The sequence below is a fragment of the Oxyura jamaicensis genome, chromosome 3 (genome assembly GCF_011077185.1).
Source record: "Oxyura jamaicensis isolate SHBP4307 breed ruddy duck chromosome 3, BPBGC_Ojam_1.0, whole genome shotgun sequence".
NCBI classification, from domain to species: Eukaryota; Metazoa; Chordata; class Aves; order Anseriformes; family Anatidae; genus Oxyura; species Oxyura jamaicensis.
The window spans coordinates 51984796-52007249 of record NC_048895.1 but is presented as its reverse complement, the minus strand read 5'-3'; the positions used below and the strand labels follow the sequence as shown (position 1 = coordinate 52007249).

Here is a 22454-nt window from a genome sequence, read left to right as displayed (position 1 = left end):
GGTAGAGTAGGGTGGAGGTTTGACAGAGGCCTTGGTCTCATCAAATCATCTATCCTTGACTACAAATTAGAAAATGGAGTAAAAATGAGTATCAGATTACTCCAGGAACATCTGCTCTCTAATGCTACAAAACTGGGATCCAATCAAAATAATCAGCCAAACTGTAAACTTGTTAATATGGTGAGAGCTGACTACATACTCTCTCAAACAGACAGAATTATTATTTGTTAACTCTACTTTACAGAATGGTATATGACTGGAAAAAGCTGAGTCCTCCAGGACTGAGGTAAAGAGAGAGAACAGAAATTCAGCACAACCTCAGCATGAAAGAGCATTTTAATTTTCAGTTCCTCTGGTATGATACAGACTGTTCTATATCTAATTCAAAACATTTCACATGTAAGAAAAAAAAAATCAAGACAGAAAGAAAACAGCCGTAACAGTATAAAAATGCAGTATCTACAGGGAAACGGAATAAAAAGGTAAAGCTCTATTTTTATGGAAATGTATTTTTATTAGGTCACACTAAACTGCAGCAAAAAAAAAAAATATAGCACCTGTCCTCAACTGCCAGCCTTGTCTTTTAAGCTGAGTTCTGGAATAAGGGGATAGAAAGACTGAAAATATTAATTAATCTTTTTCAAAAAATGAAGGAAATCTTTGGCAGGCTATCTGATCTTCATCCTAGTGAAGTTAAAAGGTAATTTCACAAATGGAATGACTGCAGGCTCTGAATTCAGCAAGTCATTCAGACTATCATTTAACTCTGTGTAAGAAAAGCAGATAAATGGCCCACTTAGGTCAAAGCTGAAGATGTGCTGTACCATGTTCACTGTACCAGCTGATGCTCATAAGGTCCAACTTTTTTTTTTTTTTTTTTTTTTAATGTAATTATGCAAAAATCGAGTGGAACCACTATGAGCAGGACGGTCATTCTTTTCACAGTGTTTATGTGGGTGATAACCTATCAATTTCCTCTGGACCGAGATACTATTCTGCAAACTATTATGTTTTGGGAATGGATTTATAGTTTGTAGAATATATAAAATAATCCTGACTGTGATCAAGCTACAGTCCCTATTGTAATCAATGTGATTCATAACACCACGTTTCCATAATTTATATTTTAAATATATGTTTTAGAATTTAGCTTAATTAGTCTGTTTTCATGCACACAACCTGCACCTTAGACATTTTTCTTCCATAGTGCTTGATCAACTTCACAGGATAAAAACTAAAATTTTGAATGCCAATAAAAAGAAAGTGTATGTGAATCACATAATTCTTCTGATTATGTGCCATAGCTAATGTAAATGTTTAGACTTTATTTTAGTGTAAACCTAGTAAGAAGACAGTGCATTTAATATTTCTCACAATTTTTGGTTTAGTTGAAACATTGTGTCTTCAGGAGACTAGAAAAAAGCATAAGCAACTTGGAGACAATGTTAGTGTTAGATAATTAAAGTATACAGCAGAAATTATTATGACATGAATAAGGGCAGAACAGGACAGAAATGAAGGAAGGAAGGCAGGACCATTTCCAGCTTCCTGACAACACCATCAGACTTGGTCACGGGAAATGAGGAAGGAAGTTTCTTTGTCAAGGAACAGACAAGAGCGGGTACAGTCTAGCTTGGGCTGGGATGGAATGAGAAAAGGTAGAACACAACTAAGGAATAGGTAAAACTCAAAAATTATTCATAGTTTTAAGTAATAAAACTTAATTACTCTACTGCAAGGTGTATTGTTTTTTAATTATTCTATTTTTCATTTTATCCTTAGAGCTCATCTTTCAGCAAAGCTGATTCTGAACAATCTGACGTATTAGAAGGGATTTCTCACTGGTAGTAATCATTAACCTGAGAGTGGGTCACATTAACAGGTGCTCAACTGCCCTATACCACATTTTTTTGGTATCCAAAGAACAATATAGGCTACAGGAGAGACTAATTAGATCATTTGGATAATTGGTATCACAGGAATACTGAGAGGAAGTAATGTCCTTGGTGATCACTGATACTTATAAATGGAAGCACTTGGCACTTGGATTCTGTGGTCTTACTGGTTTGCTGTGTTTTTTTGTTTGGTTGTTTTTGTTTGGTTTTTTTTTTTTTTTTTTTTGGAAAATAAGTTACTAGATAGTCTACACAAAAATAAAGGCATTGAGTTTTCTAGAGTAGAGCCCCTCTAATATATATATATTACCTTGGTTTAATCTCCACATCGCTCATATAGCTGTTAGTCTAAGGGCTCTCACAGTACATGTGGTGTATGCAACAGCAGAGCATGCTTGAATTAGAGTGGGAGGATGATTTATCTGTGAGGGTTTCAGTCAGCAAAACACTTCATATTTCTTTAAAGTTAAGTGTTACTACATTCATCAGAACATTTAAGCATCTGTGTACTTCTAGCTAGTATTCCCAGCATATTGTATGTGGCTAATGCTAAGTTGGAGTGTTTCACTGAATTGCATCTTTGAAGACCTGACTCCATGTTGTCCTGGACCAATAAGGATGGAAATTAGGGTCCTATTAATATATTAACATTAATTAGCATAACACAGAAACAGGCAGTTCCATATTATATTTCAGTAACCATCAAGACTAGCCTAAGGGCATGATTAGTTTAAGCAGTACAGAAGTTGTACAAACAAAATGAATCAAAGAAGTCAACATGTCAGCTTAAGAATGCTTAAATGACACTTAATTGCACAAAGCCAATAAAGTAACATTTTTAGTTAGGTAAATTTTGTATGAAACCTAAACTGATGTAGTTGAATTGACACACCATACATTTTATTTATTTATTTATAATTTCAATCCTCACATCACACAAATCTCTTCAACTTTCTTTACCTATCTACATAAGGCAACTGACAGGTTAGCCATTACCTGAAAGCACCAAGTTCTTCTATGATCCTATTCTGATAGTGAAATTAGCAAAATTTCATAAACGCAGGTGAAATGAAGGCTACAGTGTGGAGTTTATCCACACATTAAAGTACAAATCAAAGAACAGAGTGATGAGCTGGTGGACTAGGTTTCAGAAAAATAAAACCTTAGAAAGAATAGCCTCAACAGCAAGAAGAAATTTTTCATAAACTGTAAGAAAACATGCACGTGGACAGTAGTATAATTGTATATGCTAACCCTATGTGAACAAATGTTGAATGTAAAATAAAAAGTTTTACCAATTTTAAGTTAAAGTGCCTCAATAAAACTCCATATTGATTTTTAAATCCTGGTCTGTCCTAACAGGAATTGCAAAAGAACAGAAGGTTATGCCTAATTCCTATATAAGCACAGACACTCACATTCACAGCTTAATTACCCTCAGCAAGGTCTTTGGATTTGAAACTTGGGTTCTCTTAGCAACTACCCAGCCCTGCTGAGAAGATGAATAATCTTCTGTTTTTAAATACACAAGGCATTTCTATCCACAGCAGTAAGGAAAAGGGCCTAGATTGTAAAATATACTTTTACATCCTGTAAGGAAGTCCATCTTCTACACACGTCTCTGCCAGAAGGATCACAGAGCCACTAAAGAATGAGAAAGGAATAAAGGTCAAAATCTATATGTTCTGTTTTATGCCATGAACTGAGTGTTCATTTTCAAGTGGAATATTCTTGTCTTCGCATATGTGCAGCACTGTTAACATGAGCAGTTAAATCAAATGAAATGATTATGATACTGATCTTTCCTTTACCCTTTCCATATACTATTCAGCTAGCAGGAAAAATGAAAAAAGAAGAATGAGAAGAGACACTGCTTGAACATACCATACCTGCTGTCATCTCACCAATTCATTAACTCATGAACATATAAATTGAGAAAAAGTAACATATAAAAAGTAAAACACTGTTTTAGCTGTATAACTATATAAATGTAAAATTGTATTTTCTACCCCAGCAGATAATTTTGAAGTTTTTCTTACTGGCCTTAGCTCTAAAACTTGAATTGAAGTTTCATCGACTATTTCAGCCTTGTGACTCTGTATGCAAAGTCTAATTCTACCCCAAAATCATTCCTGTCTTTTTTAATTTTAGACAAGATAATAAAATAGGAATCATGTTTTTTTCCGCATGACATATAAAAAAGACACTAATCTAGATCCCAATCTCTACAAAATCTGGCAAGGAGTGTGACATATAGTTTCTGTTTCCTTATCTGATAAATCACAATTGTTTTTAATCCTTGGAACATGATTAAAACAACAGCTGTTAAAAGAAAAATCCCACAATGTATTACTTACAACCATCTCAATATGATATCTGCAGGGACAAGAACCATTTTCAGAGAAAGTCACAGGCATGCCATGGACATCTTATTCCTGTAGATTTGGAATGATATCTCAGGCATTTTTTAGCTTCAGTTTATTTGATCTAAAATGGGAAGGGAAAGAATTCTACTACAGAAAACTCCCACAACTAATGAGGCCAAAAAGTAAAAACAATTGCAAATTACTCTTGTGTACTTAAAATCCAATAGGTTGTTGGTAACAGGAAAATTAGCATATCTCTATTTTTATTCCAGGTATGTTTTGGATTCTCATGAGACCTATTGAATAAGTTTGGCTGGTCTTACTTTATATTTGGATCCTGGGTAACAGAATGTAAATATTGTACAGAGCTGTAGTGTATTTATCCACACAGTTACCCCCCTGTAAAAGAAAATGCCATTTATTTTGTTAAACTATCATATAGATCTTTAACATCAGCACTCCAACAAAATCCCTTTGCTGCCTGTGAACCACATTCTCATGCAAAATAAAACCTAGTTATGTTACTCTTTCATTTATTGATATGGAGCACTGATATGTGCTCGTTGGGTTGCTTATATTCTAATACCATCCATACTCTATACTATACTCATCCGTTTTATATTCAGATGGGTCAACAAAGATAACTTAGTCTGTTGCCCCACCTATCTCCAGCCACATTTTAGAGTGGGGAGTACCTGTGTTATTTATAACAAAGTCCAACTATTTCAATAATTTTTAACTAAATTAAAATTAAGTCTTTGAGAGATATATAATCTTACATAAAGAATGCAGACGAGAGATCTTCTAGAACTGTTACTAAATTATTCCAGCAGATAATTGCCATTCTAACTCAGTGATCTTTTTTCTTTTTTTTTCTTTTTTTTTTTTTTTCTTTTTTCAGTAACCCTGAACTAGTACTAATACTTCCACAAAGTTTTTTAATAGTTTCATTTTGGAAATTATATCACTTCATGCACTTCCAATAGTGTTATTTAATCATTTTACACAGTTCTGTCTAGTTTGATTTCACTTCTCCAAAGAGAATGCAAAGGACAAATCTAACCTGCAGAAAGCCTGAAAGTTCAAGTGAGTGAAATTTATGGAATTAGTTTAAATCTATAGATCCATGTGAGTTAAATGAGGTTACAAAAACATATTTTCTTTCACACTCTCTGAAACCAAACGAAACTGTTAAGCACTTTCCTGATGGACACAAAAGCATGTCCTCCTGTAATTTGTAAATGTCAAACTTTTTTTTGTTTGTTTGTTTGTTTGTTTTGTTTTTTTTACCTTAGTGAATATTTTGAACTGCTGACAGGCCGAGCACCGAGTTACTGATTTAGGAATAATATTTGCAAATTAAATATTCCTGAAATACTTGAAACATGAAATACTCTTTAACTTTACTTGTTGCTTGAAGAGATGCAACAATCAAACATAATATTTCAGAGGAAGTAAAACACCATTAAAGCTGGTTACATTAAGTACAGTCTCCAAGGGCTAGGAATTTTGTCTAGAATGGAAAAAGTTTTGGTCTTGGTGGAGGAAGAACCCATAATCATTTATAAAATCAGATAACAATCAGTGAGAATTCTCTACTTTCTGCTAAAGTATGCTGTCCAACTTCAGAAAGGCTTTCAACATAGCCTGGGAGTAACATTTCGTATGTCAGCTATCTATAGTTTAGATTAGTCAGAAAACTGGTCTTGGGGAATAACTACAAGAATTCAATGTTACAGTGGAAGCTGATACTGAATGAGGCTTCATGGTATCTCTCCTAGATCAAGTCCTTCTTCAGAAATGGGTAATGAACCCATATTTATTTCATTAAATGTTATTCACTGGTAGATGATTTTAATATGTGTTGTAAGAAAAGAGAAAAGACCAGACTTCTCTGCTAATCAGACAGAAAAAAAAAAAATCTGAAATAAATGGCAGGAGTCCACAGGAGTCTACAGAATAAAAGTTCAAAATAATCTTGGCAAACTGGTCAAGCATAGCACATGGGAAAAAAATAAAATAAAATAAAATAAAATAAAATAAGGTAAAAGCAAAGACCAGTAAAAATCATTGCATTAAAACAGGAATAATCAGATGCACAAAACAAGATGGGAAACAAGTGGTTTCTTCTGTAGAAAAGAACATTTGAGTTTATTCTGCATCACACACTGATTGTGAGTGAACAGTGTCATGCTTTGATAAATAAGGCAAATATTACAGTGTGACAGAATAGAACACCACAGAGGAATATCATTGGCTAGGTTTGTAAGATAATCCTATTACTTTGTTCAGCATTGGTAAAGCACCATAAAGATAGAAAACATACCTCAAAAAATAAAAATAAAAGAAAAAGCGGGACACAGTTCAGAATCTACAAAGTATCATATAACCATATCAAATGGTTCATGTTGCAAGAGAAGTCTGGAGGTCATCTTGTCCAACTCACCTGTTCAAACACGGCCACCAAGAACAGGTTGCCCAGAACCATGTCCAGATGTCTTTTGCATATTTCCAAGGAGGGAGACTACAAGCCCTCTGGGCAATCTATTCCAGTGCTCAGTCATCCATACACTAATGAAGCATTCCCTGATGTTCAGGAGGAACCTCATGTGTTCCAGTTTGTGGCCATTGCCTCTTGTCCTGCCAATGGGAACCAATGAATAAAGCCTGGCTCTGTCCTGGCTTTGTCCTCTGTTCTCTCCTCAAGTTTTTACATACACTGATGAGATATCCCCTGAGCCTCCCCTTCTCTAGGCTAAAAAGTCATAGGAGTTATGCTGCAGTCCCATAATCAACAGAATGGACTCTTGTTGGACTCTCAACAGTATGCCCATATCTCTCTTGTACTGAGGAGCCCAGAATTGGACAAGTAGAGCAACTAGATTAGAAAGCTAGAAAACAGAACCCATGAGAAAAGGTTGAACAAACTGGGTCTATTCAGGTTAGGTAAAAATAACTTATCTCTAACAGCGTGGTAACAATCTTTGGTGCTCTACAGGCTGTTGAAGGGGAAAAGAGAACAATTTTATTTTTATTTTTTTAATTTTTCTGACAGACAGGAAAATAAATGACGAGCTTTACCTGCACGAAGGAAGATTCAAATTTCATAGTAGCCTTCGGAGATAAGGTGAGTTAAACAATGGATCAGGGTACAGGTTTTAAGGAAGCAAGTAAACAAACATGTAAGGAATCAGCAATAGTTGATCCTATCACAGGATGGAAAGATGGACTAGGGCTCAAGGTTCACTGCAGTCCAATGATTTGCTTAGACCATGAAAAATAAGGAAACATCTTGGATGCAATCATCTTAAATCACTGACATATCTATGCTGAATGTAGCATTTAAAATTCACTGGAATATTACCATTTTCAAATGTCATTGACTAGGAAAAAAGAAGTATTGACACTTACTTTTTAACACCCAAGTTTCTGTAACAAGATCACCGTTAATTAGGATTCTGATATTCAAAATACACATTAGGAAGCAATGACCAGAGCATGTATTTAACTCAAGAGGCTCTAGAAAATATATACTAAAAACACAAAAATAAAACAAAGTTCCAGATGAAGCTGGTGAATCACAGGTGATTAGAACAGTCATAATGATTCCTAAACCCTTCTGGTCTTTCCAAATACACATTTTCTAGACTTCGAACTTGTAACGGTCACCTAGCTCTCAAACTGGAACTGTGTATTTTCCACCCTGACATTAGATACTGCTAATGTCCAGAGAAGGGCTACGAAGCTGGTGAAGGGTCTGGAGAACAAGTCTTACAAAGAGCGGCTGAGGGAGCTGGGACTGTTTAGCCTGGAGAAGAGGAAGCTCAGGGGTGACCTTATTGCACTCTACAGGTACCTGAAGGGAGGCTGTAGCGAGGTGGGGGTTGGTCTATTCTCCCACGTGCCTGGTGACAGGATGAGGGGGAATGGGCTCAAGTTGCGCCAGGGGAGCTTTAGGTTGGATATTAGGAAGAACTTCTTTACTGAACGGGTTGTTCACTGGAATAGGCTGCCCAGGGAAGTGGTTGAGTCACCATCCCTGGAGGTCTTTAAAAGACGTTTAGATGTAGAGCTTAGGGATATGGTTTAGTGGAAGATTTGTTAGCATTAGGTCAGAGGTTGGACTCAGTGATCTTGGAGGTCTCTTCCAACCTAGACTATTCTGTGATTCTGTGTGATTCTGCTCTGCAGTCCCTGTTTATAGGCTGTGTTTGCCTCTGCAAGTCTCACTTAGGCTTTTGTCCTATAGTTTTGCTCTTTCTGCTGGCAACTCATAGAATCAGCATACAAGCAGTCTTAACAAGCAGGAGTTTCTGTCTTCTTGGCTGCAGGATCAGTACAGAATTTGCAACTGTTATCAAGCAGATTACAAAAATACCATGAAAACAGAACGTAATAATGGAAAGTTATAGGGAAAATTTCAGAACACCACCCTCAAATTGGTGATATTTCAATTGCTGCACTCTAGCAATTGAAACCATCCACTTATTAGGCATGCTTTACCAGTGAAAGTCTTCTCCCCAGCTCAGATGAAAATATGTCTTACTACCACTCCTAGCACTAAAATTTGAAATACATACTTTGAATAGAGCACAGCTCTATCTCTGTGAAGTTAAAACAATTGATAACACTCCAAGACTACTGCCAAAACTCTCCTACTTGATGTTCATAAGGCATAACAGTTAACTACAGTTGATGTTCACAACACACAACTAAAATACTTCCCAGCTTCAAGAATTCCTGCACTTCAAAGACCACTATATCTCCGTGATTCAAGACACTAATGGCAGCCCTCTGCTATTCCTCAGCATGGCAATTCATACATTCTCAGCTGCCAGCCTATTCTTGCTGGGCTGGTACTGCCTTGCATCATGCAGTAACTCTTAACTGAATATTTGTAATATCTGTGAAACTTTCTAGATTTTTGTCTGAATATATAGCTGTGAGGAAAAGGCAAATCAGAAGAGCTTATGACAGAAACAGGAAAATATAAATGGGGATTTCTAAGATACTTTGGCAGTTCTGAAATCAAGATCCCCTTCAATGTATCTCTCAAATCCCTTCCCCCCTGCCCCCCTGTCTCCCTTCCCCCCCCCCCCCCCCCCCCCCAGTCAGAGATGCTAAGATTAATTTCTTCCTGTCCCTTTGGTGGCTTTCTAAATAACAAGATAATTAGGAGGTAGAAAGAATGTGTGAGTCACAAGGGGATTTTGAATTTGTAAATGGCATTTGTAAGGCTGATTTTGAAACAATTCATCCAATTCCAATATATAGATTTTAAAGAGGCTATTACGGGGGAATTAGAAAAGGTCTAAAGACAAAGGAAGTGATCCAGAAAATAGAAAGATATACAGCGAGTGACTCAAGCACTTTTGTTTACTTAAGATATCAAGGTGATTTGGCTGTAACAACTTAAGTTGTAAGAACCTCCCACATGGAGGAGATACTAGGTACTAAGACTACTTTGTGGATGTGATATAAAAGACAAAGCAATTTAAATAGATTTTTTTTAGCAGGTGGGAGGACATTAGAATAAGAAATCATCATACAAAAGCTCTTGAGCCAACAGATCAAGGCTAAGCATCTTCTAAAAGATTTACTTCCACCAAGCTACTGGGTTCTGCACATTGATAGCATATAAAGTTTATATTGAGAAGAGACCAGACTTAATGATCTAATGGCCCCTTTCGATCTTAAAATCCATAAATATTTTAATAGAGAAGTACAGCATGCTGTGATGTGACTGCTTGTTATGCCTCTGGATTCAAGTCAGTTGACCAAGTACATTCCTGAAGGCTACATATGCTGGGCAAAGAATAAAGCATTCTTCTATCACCAAGCAACACAATGTTCTTGGTGTCATATGATTTTTCCTTCACATAAAACTTTATATATTAATATCAGTCTGCACAGTGTTTTCTCAAAACAAAGTCCCAAATCACTTTTGTGACATAAACTAACAAAATGGACTGACACTGGAAATTTCAGGAGGCAGTTGAGATTTTCACCAATCATCTGCTATTTAAAGAAAATTGAACAGCTGCAAGTATTGAGAGACAGTTGAGAGACAAATACTACTTCAGGTTGCCTTCTAAGCATTAACTGCTGGGGAAAAAAAAAAAAAAATCACAAAATATCTCCAGAACCATCCCAAACCCTCTGGATAAAAACAAAAATGAAGCTATCCATCTCCATTTCTGGTAAGGTCCAATGTAGATGTGAGTTTTCACAAAATTTTAGTAGTTACTTATGCAAATAGGTAAACCAAACATACCACTGAAGATAACATTACACAGTGAGGAAAACAGATTACCCCAGCTCATTCATGTCTGTACTCACACACTTTTTCCTGTGGCTCTATTAAGAACCATATAGTAGTTTTGACTACAATATATTAAGAACAACCATCTTCATTATGGCAATTCTATGAAATCTCTAATGGGAAACATAAAAATAGCCAGTCTACTCTGTATCTATACATATATTGGAAAATACAGGACAGTAAAGAACAAAAGTAACATGGTTCTTTGGCACTTAAAGATATTCTATACACAAAAACAAAAATAATTGCTGAAAAAGTACTGTATTACTTTTGTTTATTAAAAAAAAAAAAAAAAAAAACTCCGTCCTGTTTGCCTCAATACTGTTAAATCCCAGAAAATTCTTTACCCTTTTTTAGGAATATATGTCATATATACAAGGGAGATAAAATATTTACTCCACATATTTTTCTACAAATTAGTAATATTCATTCCTAGATATCCAATCACAATCTCTTTAAAATTATTACCATATGAAAGGTAAATGGCATGTTTTTGCATGTATGCTCAGTCTAAAAACTACTGACATTCCTGTAAATTGGATACACGTCCAATGAGAACATGTAATTGCCAAAGTAGACATCTTTTCCAAATCCTGTAGGAAATTCAAAAACTCCCTTAGTTCATCAAGATCGAGCACCTATGACTTTAAAATCCCTTTAGAGGGCTTTTTATACCATCTGTGATCAAAATATCACAATTCTCTCACAAGTACTCAAATCCTTGGATTATTTTCTTGATATTAGTGGATGTCATTTCTTATGATAGCTGTTGTCCAAAAAAAAAAGATGTGGATCGATTGGAGAAAGTTCTGAGGAGTGTAACAAGTGGGATCAGAAGTCTAGAAAACATGTCCTGCAAAAAGAATTGCATTTTTTTAGTCTAAAAAAAAAAAAAAAAAAAAAAAAAAAAAACAAGACTAGAAGACTGAGGAAAGATATGATAACAGTCTTCAACTATGTAAAAGGTTGTTACAGTAAACTTTCTTCATGCTCATGAGGAATAGGGCAAGAAGGAATTAGAGTTAAAATTTAAAATTAGAGTTTAAATTACTCTAATTAAATTAGAGTAAGCATGATTTAATAATTAAGAAAAGCATTTTATGGGACACTGAAGATTTAAGCTTTACATTTTTAAAGCCTGCCTACTTAAAAATTATATTAAGTATGTAAATTAACCAAGAACTAAATTTACAAATTATCATGTACTGTAGCACAAACAGATAACAGATCTGTTGTTGAGGACTGTAAGATTCTACCCTTCATCTAGGGCAGAATCACCCAAAATTTTTAAGTAGAGTCATGGAACTCAGTGAAACAGTCAGACTCATTTCTTCATCTGTAAAGGCCAAAAGCTCAAGATCTGTTCCATACAGTTATTTGATAACTAACTCTTACTTTTACATAAGAATACTTCAATTTTATTTTTTTGATGGGTCACCCACAAGCAAGTTACACTGGTACAAAATTAAGCAATTTATTGTCTACTTCATATTGATCTAAATGATAAATAGAAGCTAGGAAAGAATCATAGAATCATAGAATCATAGAATATCCCGAGTTGGAAGGGACCCATAAGGATCATCAAGTCCAACTACTGGCACCACACAGGTCTACCCAAAGGTTTAGACCATGTGACTAAGTGCACAATCCAATCTCTTCTTGAATTCAGACAGACTCAGTGAAGTGACTACTTCACTGGGGATCCTGTTCCAGTGCAAAATCACCCTCTCAGTGAAATCATTTAAAAAGAAGTTGTTTTGGGTAAGATGACAGTTCAATTCTAGTTCAAGTATAGAATTCCAAAATTCTAGAAATAATTCTGATTCAGGCAGGGGACTTAAAATGAAAAATCACTCAACTGAAGGAACCATTGTTCCTTCTTCATAAGTTTAAATACGTTATTCTGATGTTAAGTGAAAAGCATTTCATCCTTTCTCCCTCCAGTCTGGCTTATTATTGACCTCTGGCTGTAACCACTCTTTTCTAAAAGTCACTTAGATGAATTTGGAAAAGCAGAAATACAAGTAACTATTAACTAATCACTGACATTCAAATCATTTCATCAACGTCTACCCTGCAGCCAATCTTTTACTTTTTTTCTATAAGCTTGGAAAAGTTCTTGAGCTGAATGCTGGAAGTCTTATTTAACCCAACTCTGCAGTAGTCTTTTGACAAAACAGGCAATAATCACACCTAGTGATATAAGGTAAAAACTGTTTTTTGCTATGTTTACTTCAAAAAAAGGGCTACAGGAATTTCTCTATGTTTATATCACCTGGGAATGTAAAAAACTATAGAAACCTAACAAAAGCGCAGCACTTTGCTAGTTTTCTATTTATTTGGAAAGGAAGAAATTTGTTTTATATTCATCTTCACAGTAATACTTAGATACAGAATAGGATATTCAGTAGAATCACACTTTGTTCTTACTCAGTTGTGTTGAACAAAGCAAAAAAAAAAAAAATAGCCATTCCATATATGCCAGGGATTTTAATCAAGAATTATCTTAGTCACAGTAATTAACACTGTTTCTGTTCGATGCCCTCTAATCCAGTGGACATTTTACACAGAACACTTTTAGTCATGACAAGGCTGTGAACTATATCATTCTGTGTATAGTTCAAAGCCCTGCTTTACTGAGAGATGCAAATATTATTTCTTCAAGGATACATTCCTTTTCAACATTGGGTCTCAAAAGACAGATCTGCAAGTAGCTGAGGTTTTGATTGAACCATTTTGCTCATCATGGAACATTGAATTAAGATTAAGAAATCAACCAACATGAATTAATCTTCATCTGAGAAGGAATTCTCAAAAAAAAAAAAAAAAAGTTTTGGTTAGGAACTTAATCACAGAAAAGAGATATACATAGACTGAAAGAGTGATCATCTTGATCCAATATGGATTTTTAAATTAGATTTCTTACTACCTCCATAGTCAGACATACAGAAACCAAGATAAATACACAGAAGCTTTAATCTTCCCTCATTAATCTTGGGCTAAATAACAACATAATATATATCTGTTAGAAATGTTCACCAAATACAGAGCAAAACATATATGGGAGAGCACAGTAGCTTCTAATGAAAATCCAATAAATGTCATTGTCCTGGGCTCAGGCTGCAATCTCAGCTAGCTTCCTCAGGAGTAAACAGTTAAGGTGACTCACTTAAACAGCTTATTACCTTGAATACTCCTTTTGAAAAAAGCTTTGCAGCCCTCACAAGACCAGACCCCATAATGGTAGCCTGAAGCATAGTCGTTGCACACAGCACAGTACCGGGTCTCCTTGGTGGACTCCATGGATAGGCTTCCTTTCTCATTAGTACTGGACATCCTCTCTCGGATGCTGTGACGCCTGCTATCAGAGCTTGGCCTGAAAAAAAAAAAAAAAAAAAAAAAAAAAAAAAAAAAATCAGCATTGTTAGGTCTCATCCACTCCTAAAGACTGAGAAAAAGGAAGAGTACATCTAATTTAGAAACAAGAGATCCCTCCCTCCCCCCCACCAAACAAAAAACAAACAAACAAACAAAAAGTATTGTATCTTTTTCTTTTCTATTCTAATTGGAAAGGTGAAGAACTAATAAGGTACGGAGAAATTCCTCACAAATCAAACTGATGTTATTAGGCACTGCACCTTGAAAAAAAAATAAAAAAAAAATTATTTGATAAAGTAATCAGTTTTTCTCAGGATATTACAAAAGAATCACCACCCCACCAAAAATAAAATAAAAAATAAATAAAAAATAAAAAAGTGTACCTGCTCCTGTCCCAAGAGTTCAGCATGTTTGCAGTACCAGTAACGAATCTGAGAATCTAAAGCAAAAATTGCCTAATATTTGCACCACAATTTGCGAGTCACTTTTGCAAGGCTATTTTCAAGGCTTATTGCCCAATTAGAAATCAAAACTTTCCTTATATCGTCAAAGGTATAAAATAATTCCTGTTCTCATTATAAGGCAATTTATATAAAAATGAAGAAGTGTTTTTACCACAAGAAAAGTCTTTAAAAGTTATTGCCAAAGAATTTATGTTCTAGTAATATACAGAGCCACATGTGCAGTATGTGAAATGCTGAATGAAAACTGAGCAAATCTATAGTATAAATGGCAATGAATGGTACATCTGGTAAGAGGTTATTACAGGTAGTTGCTGCAAGCTTGATAAACAAGACTGCGAGATGAGAAGATGTGAAATTACCAAGAGGAACAGCAGTGATCTCTGAGATTGCTCCTGGAAGGTAAACAGCTCTCACATGACATGCTTTGCAGTTAAGAGTCTACACTATAAATTTTCCAAGACACAAATCCATTTGTGTGTGACAATATGATACAAGTTAAAGCATGAAGAATCCTACTGTTTACAGTAATTACCCACTTATCATGCATGTTTTAATTGCTGGTTAGTAAACAGGTGTCTCCTATCTCCCCTTAGTTCCAACCTTTTCTCAAACATGTTTTTGAACTAGGAAACTGGGGCTCTCCTTCATATTTCTCCATGTATATTTAAAATTGCCATATTCCCTTCTTCAGTGCACTGAAAACACTTCTTACTGTGTTTTGATGAACTGAGGCATCTGGCACCAACAGCACCTCCTGCTCCAAACTAACACTCCCCTACAGCTTTCTAACTAACAGCTTTCTGATGACTTACACTAAACCATTCTCTTTCATCTAGGCAAAATTCCCCAAAACCTCCTGCTACAGTCTATCTCCTGAAAGCTTTATACCAGACAAAGCCACCCATATGATCTCATGCGAGCTTCCAGCCATCTTCTGGAAACTTTTTATATATAGTCTCTGCCAATGCAAGTATATGATATACTTGCATTGAACACTTTTGCATGAATAACAGTTACTGGAGAAACAGACAGCTGTGCCATAATAGACAGCACAATCTTTTACTGGCATCATTCAGCAAATCCACATTTTTAAAACCAAAAGTTCTTTAACAGACTTTATATACCAGTTAATTTGGGAAATTTATTTTAACATTTTTGTTTCCCTTAGGACCTGTGCAAGATGGAAGAAACTGCAAATGGGGAAATGCTGACATGCCACAACCCTGATTTTTAGTGATGTGGGAAAACCAGAGAATCTCAGAATCTGACAGCATGAGTTTACCGAAGTAGTCAGGAAAAAAATAAAAATAAATTAATTAAAAAGATAAAATAATTGCCTATTTCAGATGTTAAAATGTGAAAAACATATCATTAATAAATCGTTATATATGCAACACCTACATAGTATATGTACGTATATGTAGGCATGTAATTACCTTTCCAAACCTGCCAAACTTGGATAGTTTTCTTATTTTTCTCCAGGTCTGAATCTTCTTTTAAATTTGCTTTATCTCAGTGCCTCACTTAATTGACTCTTTTTTTTCTACTGAGCACTGATCAGATATGTTTCTCATCTTCTCTACCCCATTCCCTCTTGCCTGCAGCTACATCACTTAATTCATCCCTTTAGTATAAATTTAAATTAATCAAGATGAAGCATTTTTTAAAATATATTTTTGGTGTGTATAACTACAAGAATATTTTAAATATTACGATTTAAAGTAAAAGAGCAAGCAATCGGACAATTTTCAATATAATTTTACCATCAATAAACTATTCTGGTAGTTATATATGGCTGACTACCTCAAAGATATTCATAAATGTGGATCTTTTCTTCAAAACTGCTACAAATATGCATGTTACATAAGACAAGGTTCCCAAAATAATATTCATATCAATAAGAAATAAAAATAAAAGTCTAACTTTTAAATTAACTTTATAAAGCACATTAAAATGCTAAAATGAAGAAAATCTCAAGTTCCAAAACAACAGCATTTCTGTGGACATGTAGTACCTTTCCAACACCACCCACTTCCTGAAGCAATCCTAGCTGGATACAAAACAAAACACTTCAACCAATAGGTAAAACCAAAATAGAGTAAAGAAATACCAAAGAATATCAGTCATCACTTCATCCAGATTATTCAAATGCTCACCTTTTCAAACTATTTGTTTTCACTCAGATCAAGACTAGGCTAACAAATATATTTTTATTAAAATGTCATTTAAGAATAATAATAAATGACTGAAAGAATTCCTGGAACAACAACAACCAAAGTGCTTCTCTTATCTAGAATGGATAAGAAATTTCACCCCCCAAAAAATTGTAAAATACAAAAGAAAAAAAAAAAATAAAAGATGCATAAACTGTAACAAAGAAGATGTAGTAAAGTATTTTATCATGCTGCCTAAGGGTAGTCTACTCCACAGACTGTCAGTCACAGAATCAGAGCCATATTTTCAGAAGAAATCTAGAGGCAGAGGCATGTAAGACAGTTTGCTTCCTGTAAATACACGGAGGATCAGTGGTGCAAGGGATCACAGAAAAACAAGGGAATAATACCACTGCTCACGACTGTCAATTCTACCCCTGCATTTCATAGTTGATTTAGACCTTCATTGCCTTTCTCCTCACAAACTTGTTATGTTGAAAGACCAGTGTAAATCTTTTGATGATGCAGCTCTTCACAAAACAAAATAAATCCAAAGGACTTTGCCAGCTTCCACGCCCCCACACCCAGCAAAATCCATGACACTCAAGCACCACACTGAGGCAAACTGGCCTTGCAAAATCATGTTCAGGCTCTTGTGAACTACAGCAGAAGCAAATTAGAAAACCCCTAGCCACATCCTCACCAGAAATAACAGCTTGCCACCCTTTTCCATTTAAACCATAGAAATGAGACCTGGTAATAAATAGACATTGTGTTATTGCAACTGTAGTACTTATTCGAAAATATGAGGAGGCAACCTTTTGGGAGAAGAGGATCCCAATAACTCAGAGATTGCTAAATCGAAATAACATCTCAAATTTCATCTGTAAGTCAGCTGCTAACTAGTGCACATCACAGACCACTGACTCTGTCTCTTGACAAAAAATAACAGTCTGCTCTCCATCCAGTTTTCAGTTAGGTTTCAACGGTTAGCCTTCTGGAGAACACAGTGCAACAACCCAACCCAACTTAAATAACTTTGGCAAGACCATCCTTCCCAAAATACAATAGCAGAACCTTTTCAACAATTTCCTTTGTAATCTATGCAAACAATAAAAACAACAACAAAAAAAAGACCATAAGTTCTTGTCAACTATTTTTAACAAAGAGAAACATATATCAAAAAAGAAAGAAAACCCAAGATAAAGCTCTCCATCCAAGGTCCCCAGCAAAACAGAATAGATTAGAAAGCAAAAAACCTCAGGGAGCACATGATTTACTGCTCTTTTCCAAATGTAATAATAAAGCAGACATATAAAATGGAAAGATCTTTGGAACCTACAGAGCAGGACAAACTCTTCTGTGCTCACTTTTCTGTTTTACACCTATGTCACATTGAATCTGCTCTTCAGTAAATTTGTTTGCAAACAAAATTCTGCTTTAAACATTTGTTGATCATCCAGGACTCTAAAGCAGCCAAGAGATCTTTAACCCCATGTTGACTGTAAGGTAAAAGGAATGTGTACATGTTGCAATTAAAGTTTTGTAATGTAAACTCGCTTTTTGCATAATAACACTGACTGGGAGGCAGAATGAATTTAGACCAACTCACAGTACACAAAACAGCCAAGAGTGAGGTAAGGCCCAATTTATTCATAAACCCAGCTTTCTGTGAAATCAAGAGTTTTCATAGGAGGGGGAGGTTCTTAAGGGGACATTTTTTTAAGCTGTTAAAGGAGACACCCGGATACAGACTAGTTTTCTGAATTTACTTTCTGCAAGAAAATTTAATCTGCAGATGCTATTTTTTTTTTCTTACCAAAATGGACAGAAATCCCCAGTGTAAAAAGCCTCAAAAACAATGCTCAGTTCAAATGCAACCAAGGTCTAGCAGGAACAATGATTTCCACACACTGGGCTTATTCTAACAATATTATGTTATTCAGTATGAAATTAATTAACTTCCTTTTAGAATGTGCATTTCCATATGGTGCAAAATTTTTATAAAAGATTATTTACCTAGAATTAAATGTTTGAAGATATTTAAAAGACATCTCAAGGAGAAGTACTGCAGTAGGAACAACCAAATATACAAACAGAAAATTGCACATTAAGTGCCTCAAAACTGTACTCTCAGAAAATAGCTCCAATGAATCTGGAAAAAAAAAAAAAAATGCTTTCCAAATGAAAATGTTGGCTTGAAATGAGTATCCCCAAATGTCTAGGGCTGTAATTTAGCTAAATACAACTTGAAGATGGAGGGGAAGTAAGGTGGGGGAGGGAAGAGGAGAGGGAGGTAGAGAGGGAGAAAAAGAGGTGTCACTTGGAGTTGCGTATCAGACAGATGGAATCACAGGATATGTTAGGTTACACAGGACCTCGGGAGGTGGCCCCAAACCAGACCATTGTTGGCATGTGATGGTTTACAGCAGTGAGGCTGGGTTCTAGCAACGGGACCTGGAACCAGCAGCAATCTTTGTCTGAGCCTCCACTGGTGATAAAGTTTGGCCAATTCCTAGTCCGTGGCTTCCCCAAAATAGGATGATTTCTTCTATGCTGCCAAGGGGGAAGACTTTTGCATAGTTCTGACCTGAGCCATGACCTGGGAGAAGGTCATTCAGCCAGGCCAACACCTCCCCTCCCGTCTTCCACACCCCCCCCCTCCCAATCCCCCCCCAGTATGAAACTATTAAGTGGTAAGAGACATCATATTGATGCCCATGCCCATGCCCATGTCCTAGTCTGGTTTAGTTAACTAATATACTTGCAAGCTTTTCTTCTCCATTATCCTCAGCTTATTATTCCCTGATCACCTTCAAGTTAATATCTCTGTTTCCAGGCAAAAATAATAAGCTATAGAGTGAGAAGGATCAGAATGAAATTCAGGTCCCTGTATGGATTGCAAATCAGTGCTTTGATTTGATGGCTAAACTAAAATAACAGGAAAAATAGTTTGGTATGGTCCAGCAAATGGTACTGTTGCAGACAAGGTCTCCCAACATGAAAACAAAAACATACCTTATTAGGTCATCAAAACTGCTTATTCAATGAAATTAAGCATTTTGTATGGTATTAATCCTCTTTCTTCATCCTTAAGTAATGTTAATTTTAAAGTGAGTGACTGAAGTACTGTATTTGGATATGGCAAAATTTATGATTTCATGTCTGAAAAAATTATCCTACATTTTTCAGCGGTATTTGCAAAAGTCAGCATAAATTTGAGCACCCTTTCAGTCCCTTAAACCTTCATTTTTTACTTTTTTTTTTTTTTCTCAGATCTACTACTACTATCTTCAGACTGCATTAAAATCTAGTGAGGCGTGCCTATGCACAGTAACCATGGCATCTCCAGCCACACTTTCCAGTTGATGGCAGAGTCAGGGAGCCCAATCATATGCTTAACACCTGAATTTTGATGTTTTCAGTATTTAATTTTCCCATATTCTCATTCCCATGATTGGTGTTTCCTGTTTTAGAAACGTAAACTAACCATTTTGCAGTTGATCCCCCTTGACTAACAGAGAAGTTTGTCCAATTTTTCTGAACAATGTAGACAGTTTCCTAGGGGGTGGTGGTAAGGTGATTCTTTAAAAGGGGAAGGCACTCGATCTGTTTGACTGTTCAACAGGTCTGAAATTTGAATTCCTACCAAAAACAAAACAAAACAAAACAAAATCTTTGGAACAAGCTAAAATGGATCTTGATCTTGTAAATACTGAGAAATTATTTTTGTTTCACTCTATTTCTCAGTGTTGTTGGAATCTAAATTAAAACTCACAGGGTCATTTTCATTAATCTTATGTGAAGAGTGATGTTGTAGCTGTATGTCACAGAGCAGCCCAGAACTCAAACAGTTCTGAAGCATTGGCAATTTTGTTTTCTGTTTTTTGTTTGTTTGTTTTGTTTTGTTTTGTTTTTTCTTATAAACAGAATGCTAATAATTTCTTGCTGTACATAAGACACACGTGCTTTAAGACAATATACATTAAAGGAAGATTAGGATTTTAAATATAGCATGTAGCTGAACTACACCTTGCAAACACAACTGAGACCTTCATTTATCCCTCCTGTGCATATGTATATTATCTTTAATTATATGAACATACTTTTCATGGGGTAAAAATTCATCAGTACACAGAAGAGAGAGTCTTTATTAAGTGAGCAGCTATTCTGCCTTTGTCTTTTTCCTAATCACCCTTACTATCAGCACACTATCTGAATTCAACTATAACATCAGAATTAATTTCTTTCCAGTACTTCCATGCCACTGTAGCATTTGAGTGTTTGACAACTGCTAGTGAATGTACTTTTTTTCAATACTTCTGTGAGTGGAAAGGATGAAAAATTAGGCTGAGAGAGATTAAGGTCAAAAGTATACACAGAGTCATATGCAAACCCGAGATTTTAAGTACCCACCATTAAATAGCATTTTATATGTTCAGAGTGCTACTTCCGTTGTCTGCAGCTGCAAGGGTAAATGTTCAGCACTTACATAAATCAGACTGTAGGACTTGCATTCAGCACAAAGAAAATTATAATACAACATAAGACTACTTGTGAAGAATTTGATTTAAAAGATTTCTAAACTTCACAGAAGGATTTGTGGCAGAGTTAGACAAAGAATTCAGTTCTTCAAGCCAGCAATCAGCTGCTTTCACATAATAATAGTTGGAATTTTTGTCTCATAATTTGTTTTAGTTACCAGTAATTGTGAGAAAGAAGTAGAGAATTTACAAACAGTGTCATATTTCACTATATAAGCATGACACATTCCAGAGTTGATATTTTTCATATACTGAGGTAGTTGTTCACTTATGGTTATCCTATAATTATGAACATTATAATAATCATCATCATATCAGAAAGTGGAAGCACAAAGTTGATCAAATAGATTTGCACAGGTCATCTCAATTTGGGCTTATTAAAAATACATGTTGCAAAATGTTTATTCTGTGTGCAACTTCTGAAGAGGACATTGAGTAAAACAAAGAACAAAAAAAAAAGTATCCGTTGCTTTGTATTTAAAGTCACAGAGAGCAGATCTGGAACATACTGGCATACCTCTCACTTGCCTTAATGCAGGAGGCAACAGCAAGAAAAGACTCTCACTCACTACCCGAGCAGCAGAGGAAGGATTCCAGTGATACTTGTTTACAGATGTGAATAGTGACACTCCAAGTCACTGCTTCAGGTTAGGTGAAGTAAAATATAGAAAATACATAGAGGCTTATGCTATTGCTACCAATGACCATGTCTGCCTAGTCTTTGTGCAGCTGTTCTTTTTTCAAATACTCTTGCCTGATCTACCCAGCTCCTCTTTTCCCATTCTTACACTTACCTCTACCTTTTCATTCCAGTATCAGCCTTCCTGTCCAGATAGAGCAAATTCCTCTCATCTAATGCCTGGAGAGACTCCCCTGGCTACTTCTCCTGTGTCCAGACTCCCCACAGTTTCCTCTTGCAAAGCTCTCCTTCCCCCCTCCATTACTATTTATTTGCCTTGTGTCCTGGGCTGGAAGTTTCCACTCTTCTACCTCTCTCTAAACCCTTCATAACTGTCTGCCACGACGATGTTTCAAGTTGGTCTAAAGAGAATTCAAATATTTTAATTAAAAAATATATTTATAATACCTCTAAAACTATGAAATGTAATTTACATAAATAGCCTTGCCTTATGTGACTTGTATTTACATGTTTTCTCCTCTGGACTGGGACTACCTCACTTACAATGCAAGCCCTCATCAAAGTAACCAGTCCCACTGGACTGCCAGGGTTCTGTGCACTGGGACACTTTGCCATTGGGATAAATGACAACCGGAACCATATCTTTAAAGAACCAATTGAGAGATGTCATAATAGCCACAATATTTGATAAG

The 22454-nt window shown here is 35.6% G+C and overlaps 1 protein-coding gene across 1 annotated transcript in view; it reads right to left on the bottom strand.

Annotated features, from left to right (window-relative positions):
• The window catches only part of ESR1 (estrogen receptor 1), a 167171-nt gene that overhangs the window by 71235 nt on the left and 73482 nt on the right, over positions 1-22454 (bottom strand). The window contains 1 exon segment of the mRNA XM_035322974.1: positions 13769-13959. Within this exon segment, the coding sequence (XP_035178865.1) occupies positions 13769-13959 (191 nt within the window).